This window comes from Solanum pennellii, chromosome 10 (assembly GCF_001406875.1).
Source record: "Solanum pennellii chromosome 10, SPENNV200".
NCBI classification, from domain to species: domain Eukaryota; kingdom Viridiplantae; phylum Streptophyta; class Magnoliopsida; order Solanales; family Solanaceae; genus Solanum; species Solanum pennellii.
In genome coordinates, this window is record NC_028646.1 from 50,896,384 (window position 1) to 50,903,883 (window position 7,500).

Sequence of the window (7,500 nt, forward strand, 5' to 3'; positions counted from 1 at the left end):
AATCGCATTAGTAACAACAACAACAACACCAACCACAAAAATAACAACAGCAACAACAAAAACAGTAAGAACAGAAACAATACCATCTACAACAATACCAACAACAACAACATCAGCAATCGCATTAGTAACAACAACAACAACACCAACCACAAAAATAACAACAGCAACAACAAAAACAGTAAGAACAGAAACAATACCATCTACAACAATACCAACAACAACAACATCAGCAATCGCATTAGTAACAACAACAACAACACCAACCACAAAAATAACAACAGCAACAACAAAAACAGTAAGAACAGAAACAATACCATCTACAACAATACCAACAACAACAACATCAGCAATCGCATTAGTAACAACAACAACAACACCAACCACAAAAATAACAACAGCAACAACAAAAACAGTAAGAACAGAAACAATACCATCTACAACAATACCAACAACAACAACATCAGCAATCGCATTAGTAACAACAACAACAACACCAACCACAAAAATAACAACAGCAACAACAAAAACAGTAAGAACAGAAACAATACCATCTACAACAATACCAACAACAACAACATCAGCAATCGCATTAGTAACAACAACAACAACACCAACCACAAAAATAACAACAGCAACAACAAAAACAGTAAGAACAGAAACAATACCATCTACAACAATACCAACAACAACAACATCAGCAATCGCATTAGTAACAACAACAACAACACCAACCACAAAAATAACAACAGCAACAACAAAAACAGTAAGAACAGAAACAATACCATCTACAACAATACCAACAACAACAACATCAGCAATCGCATTAGTAACAACAACAACAACACCAACCACAAAAATAACAACAGCAACAACAAAAACAGTAAGAACAGAAACAATACCATCTACAACAATACCAACAACAACAACATCAGCAATCGCATTAGTAACAACAACAACAACACCAACCACAAAAATAACAACAGCAACAACAAAAACAGTAAGAACAGAAACAATACCATCTACAACAATACCAACAACAACAACATCAGCAATCGCATTAGTAACAACAACAACAACACCAACCACAAAAATAACAACAGCAACAACAAAAACAGTAAGAACAGAAACAATACCATCTACAACAATACCAACAACAACAACATCAGCAATCGCATTAGTAACAACAACAACAAAAGCAACAAAAACAACGACAACAACAATAACAACAACAACAGCAGCAATAACAACAACAAAAACAACAACAGCAACAACAACAACTGCAACACCAATAACAACAACAACAACAACAACCACAAAAATAACAACAGCAACAACAAAAACAGTAAGAACAGAAACAATACCATCTACAACAATACCAACAACAACAACAACTAAATCAAAAGCAACAACAACAACAACAATAACAACAATAATAACAGTAACAACAATAAGAAAAATAGCAACAACAACAGCAGAAACAACAGTAGAAACAACAGCAACAACAACATTAGCAGCAATAACAACAACAATAGCAGAATCAACAACAGCAACAACAACAACAATAATAACAACAACAACAACATCAGCAACAACAACAATAAAAAAATAACAACTACAGCAACAGCAGCAACAACAAAAGCAACAACAACAACACAAACAATAAAAACAACAACAACAACAACAAAAAAAAAAACAACACCAGCAACAACAAAACCAACAGCAACAAAAACAACACCAGCAACAACAGCAACAATAACAACAAAATCAACAATAACAACAACAACAACATGAACTACAACAAAAACAATACCATCAATAAAATCAACAACAACAACAACAATAACATCAACAACAACAACAACAATAGCCGCAACAACAGCAACAACTACCATAACAACAACAACAATAACTACTATAACAACAACAACACAAACAATAAAAACAACAACAACAACAACAACAAAAACAACACCAGCAACAACACTAACAACAGCAACTATAACAACAAAAAGAACAACAACAACATCAGTAATAACTACAACAACAAAAACAACACCAGCAACAACAGTAACAATAACAACAACACCACCACCACCACCAGCAGCAATAATGACAGCAGCAATAGTAACAGAAGCAACCATAACTACAACAGCAACAACAACCACAAAAACAATAGCAGCAACAACAACAGCAACACCAATAGAAACAACAACAACAACAACAACAGGCGCATAAACAACAATAGCAACAAAAACAGCAGTAACAACAACAACAACAGAAACAACTGCAGCAACAACAACAACAACAGCAATAACATCAGTAACTACAATAGCAACAACGTCATAAACAACAACAACAACAATAACAACAACAACAACAACATCAATAACAATAACAACAACAATGACAACAGCAACAACAACAGCAACACCACCACCACCAACAACAACAACAATAACAACATAAACAAATACAACAACAACAACAATAACAATAGCTATAACAAAATCAAAAACAACAGTAGCAATAACAACAACAACAATAACAATAACAACAACAACAACAACATCATAAACATCAACAACAAAAGTAACAACAACAACAAAACCAACAACAGCAACAACCTTATCAACAACAACAACAACAACAATAGCAGCAACAATAATAGAAGCAAGAACAGCAAAAACAACCGCAACAACGGCAGCAACAACAACAATAATAGTAGCAACAACAGCAACAAACGCAACAACAATAACAACACAAACAACAGCACCAACAACAGCAATAACAGCAACACCACCACCAACAAGCCCACCACCAACAAGAGCAATAACAACAAGAATAACAGCAGCAACTATAATAGCAACAACATCATGAACAACAACAACAACAATAACAACAATAACAACATTAACAACAACAATAACAACAACAACAACAACAACTACAATAGCAACAACAACAACAACAACAACATCAACAACAACAATAGCACCACCACCACCAACAATAGCAGCAGCAACGACACCAACAACAACAACAACAACAATAGTAACAACATCACCACCAACAATAACACGCACTACAACAACAACAAAAACAACATCAGCACACCAAGACCACCAACAACAATAACAACAACAATAAAAACAAAAAATCACCAGCAACACCAACACCACCAAAAACAATAACAAAAAAAAATACCAGCAACAACATTATCAACAACAACAGTCGCAACAACTGCAACAACAACAACAACACAACAACATCAACAATTACAACAACAACAACAACAACCGAAACAACAACTACAACAACACCAATAACAACGACAATAATAACAACAACAATAGTAGCAGCAGCAACAACAACAACAACAGCAACTACAGCAACCACAACAACAAAAACAATAGCAGCAACAACAACAGCAACCCCAATAGAAATAACAACAACAACAACAATAATAATAACAGCAACAACAACGACAACAACAACAGCAACAAGAACAAAAACAACACCAACTGCAACAAGAAAAACATTAATAACAACAACAATAGCAGCAGCAGCAACAACAACTCCAATAGCAACAACAACAACTACAACAGCAATAGCAAAAACTACAACAACAACAATAGAAACAACAATAAAACAACCACCACCACCAACAACAACAACAGCAATAATAACAGGAGTTATAGTAACAGCAGCAACAACAACAACAACAACAACAACAAAAACAATAGCAGCAACAACAAAAAAACCAACAACAAAAGCAATAGTAACAACAACAACAATAACAACAACAAAAGCAGCAAAACTTATAGCAACAACAACAGGAGCACAAGCAACAACAACAACGGTAACAACAAGAACAACAACAACAACAATAACAACAACAACAATAGAAATAACAACAACAACAGCACCATCAACAAAAACAACAACAGCTGTAACGCCAACAACAATAGCAACAACAACAACAACAACACAAACAACAACAACAACAATAGCAAAACCATCACCAACAACACCACCAACAACACCAGCACCACCAACAGTAATAACAACAGCAATAACAGCAGCAACTGCAATAGCAACAACATCATGAACAACAACAACAACAATAAAAACAAGAACAACAACTACAAAAATAACAACAACTACTACTACAATAGCAACAACAACAGCAACAACATCAACAACAACAATAGCACCACCACCACCAACAATAGCAGCAACATCAACAACACCACCAACAACAACAACAACAATAGTAACAATAGCACCAACAACAATAACACGCACTACAACAACAGCAACAACAACAACAACAAAAACAACACCAGCAACACCAACACCACCAACAACAATAACAACAACAATAAAAATAAAAAAACACCAGCAACACCAATAGAAACAACAATAAAACCACAACCACCACCAACAACAACAACAACAATAATAACAGCAGCATCAACAACAACAACAACAAAAACAATTGTAGCAGTAACAACAAAACCAACAACAAAAGCAATAGTAACAACAACAACAACAACAAAACAAAAGCAGCAAAACTTATAGCAACAACAACAGGAGCAGAAGCAATAACAACAACAACAGCAATAACAATTACAACAACAACAACACCAACAACAACAAAAACAACAACAGCTGTAACATCACCAACAACAACAATAGCAACAAAAGCAACAACAACAACAACACAAACAACAACAACAACAACAGCAACACCACAACCACCACCACCAACAACAACAACAGCAATAACAACAGCAATAACAGCAACAACTACAATAGCAACAACATCATGAACAAAAACAACAACAATAAAAACAATAAGAACAACAACAACAATAATAACAACAACAACAACTACAATAGCAACAACAACAGTAAAAACAGCAACAACAACAATAACAACTACAACAACAACAACAGAAACAACAACAACAACAAAAACAAAAACAAAAACATTAACTGCAACAACAACAACAACAACAATAGCAACAACAACAGCAACAATAACAACATCAATAACAATGACAACAACAACAATAACAACAACAACAGTAGCAGCAACACCAACATACCAACAGCAGCAACATCAATAACAACAGAAGCAACAATAGCAACAACAATAGTAAAAACAACGACAACAATTCTAACAGGAACAACAACAACACCAATAAAAACTACAACAACAACAACACCAAAAAAAACACCAACAACAACATAAACGACAATCGAAGCAACAACGCAACAATAACAACAATAACATCAACAAAAACAGCACCAACAGGAATTACAACAACAACAACAACAAAAATAATAGCAGCACCAACAATAACAACAACAACATCAACTACAGCAACAACACCAACAATAACAACAACAATAGCAACAACAACAGAAACAACAACAACAACAACAACAACAAAACTTGTAACAACAACAGCAGCAACAAAACAAAAACAAAAACAACAAAAAGAACACTAATAACAGCACTAACAATAACAAGAAAAGCAACAGCAGCAACTCCTACACCACTACCAACAACAACAACAACAATAACATATACAAAAACAGCAGCAAAAACAAAAACAATCACAACAACTACAACAACAATAGAAACAAAAACAACAACAACAATAGCTTCAATAACAACAACAACAACAACAACACCACTACCACCACCACCACACACGGCAAGAATAACAACATCAACAATAGTAACAGCAGCAGTAACAACTACAACAACGACAACAACAACAACAACAACAACAACAGCAACAACAACAACAACAACAACAACAACAATAGCAGCAACAACAAAAGAAACTCCATTAGAAAAAACATCATAAACAACAACAACAACAATAATATTAGCAACAACAACAACAATAACAACAACAAAAATAACACCAACAACAACAAAAAAAACAACAACAACAACAATAGCAGCAACAACAACATCAATAGAAATAACAACAACAACAACAATAACACCATTAATAACAACAACAACATCAACAGTAACAACAACAACAGCAACAACAACAATAACAATAACAAAACTTGCAGCAAAAACAGCGGCAACAACAACAACAACAACAACAACAATAACAAAAACAACAACAAAAATAGCAACTGTAGCACTAACAATAACAATAACAGCACCAAGAGAAACGCCAACACCAACAACAAAAACACAATTACCACCACCACCACCAACAACAACAATAGTAACATTAATAACAATAATATCAATAACAACAACAGTAAAAACAACAATAACAATAACAACAAATAACAACAACAACAACAACAATAACAGCAACAGCAACAGCAAAAACAACAACAATAACAACAACAGCAACAACAACAACAACAATACCAATAACTACAGCAGCAACAACAACAGCAGCAGCAACAACAACAACAACAATAGCAACACTGACAACAGCAACAACAATAACAGCAACAACAACAACAACAACAATAAAAGCAACAACAACAACAACAACAGTAAAACCAATACAAACAAATACAACAACAACAACACAACAACAACAGTAATTACAGCAGTAAGAACAACATTAACAAAACTAGCAACAACTGTAACCACAAAAACAACAACAACAAAACCAACAACAACAACAAAAACAATAACAATAACACCACCACCACCACCAACAACAACAACAACAATAACAATAACACCACTACGACCAACAACAACAACAATAGAAATAAAAACAACAACAACAGTAACAATAACAACAACAACAACAACAACAGAAGTAGCAACAACAACAACAACAATAATAGCAGCAACAACAACAACAAGAACAAGAACAACAACAACAACAACAGTAACAACAACAACAACAACAACAAGAACAAACGACGAACAAAAGCAGCAGCAACTACCGGAGCAGCAATAACAACAACAACAACAACAACAACACAACCAGCAATAACAACAACAAGAACAACAACTTCAGCAGCAACAACAACAACAGCAACATCAGTAACAACACCACCACCACCAACAACAACAACAACACCAACACCAACACCAACACCAACACCAACAACAACAACAGCACCACCACCACTAACAACAACAACAACAACAACAACAATAAAAATAACAATAACAACCACCAATATAACTACAATAATAACTACAGCAACAACAACAGTAGCAGCAACAAGAACAGACAACAACAACAACAAGACCAAAAACACCAGTAGCAGCAACACAAACAATAACAACAGCAGTAACATCAATAACAACAGAAGCAACAACAGCAACAACAACAACAACAACAACAACAACACTAACAGCAACAACAACAAGAGCATTAACAGCAACAAAAATAACAACAACAACACAACCAAAAAAAAACACCAACAACAACATCAATAGCAATAGAAGCAACAACAGCAACAAAAGCAACAACAACAACAGCA

General features: G+C 34.3%; 1 protein-coding gene across 1 annotated transcript; it reads left to right on the plus strand.

The window, feature by feature from the left end:
- Window positions 1–4,564: 4,564 nt before the first annotated feature.
- Window positions 4,565–5,477, plus strand: LOC114074258 (putative uncharacterized protein DDB_G0286901; the record flags this gene model as incomplete). The annotated part of the gene is made up of 2 exons (XM_027912125.1): window positions 4,565–5,093; window positions 5,329–5,477. Coding segments are annotated over 2 exons (678 nt in total), but the record flags the coding sequence as incomplete, so codon positions are not given.
- Window positions 5,478–7,500: the final 2,023 nt, after the last annotated feature.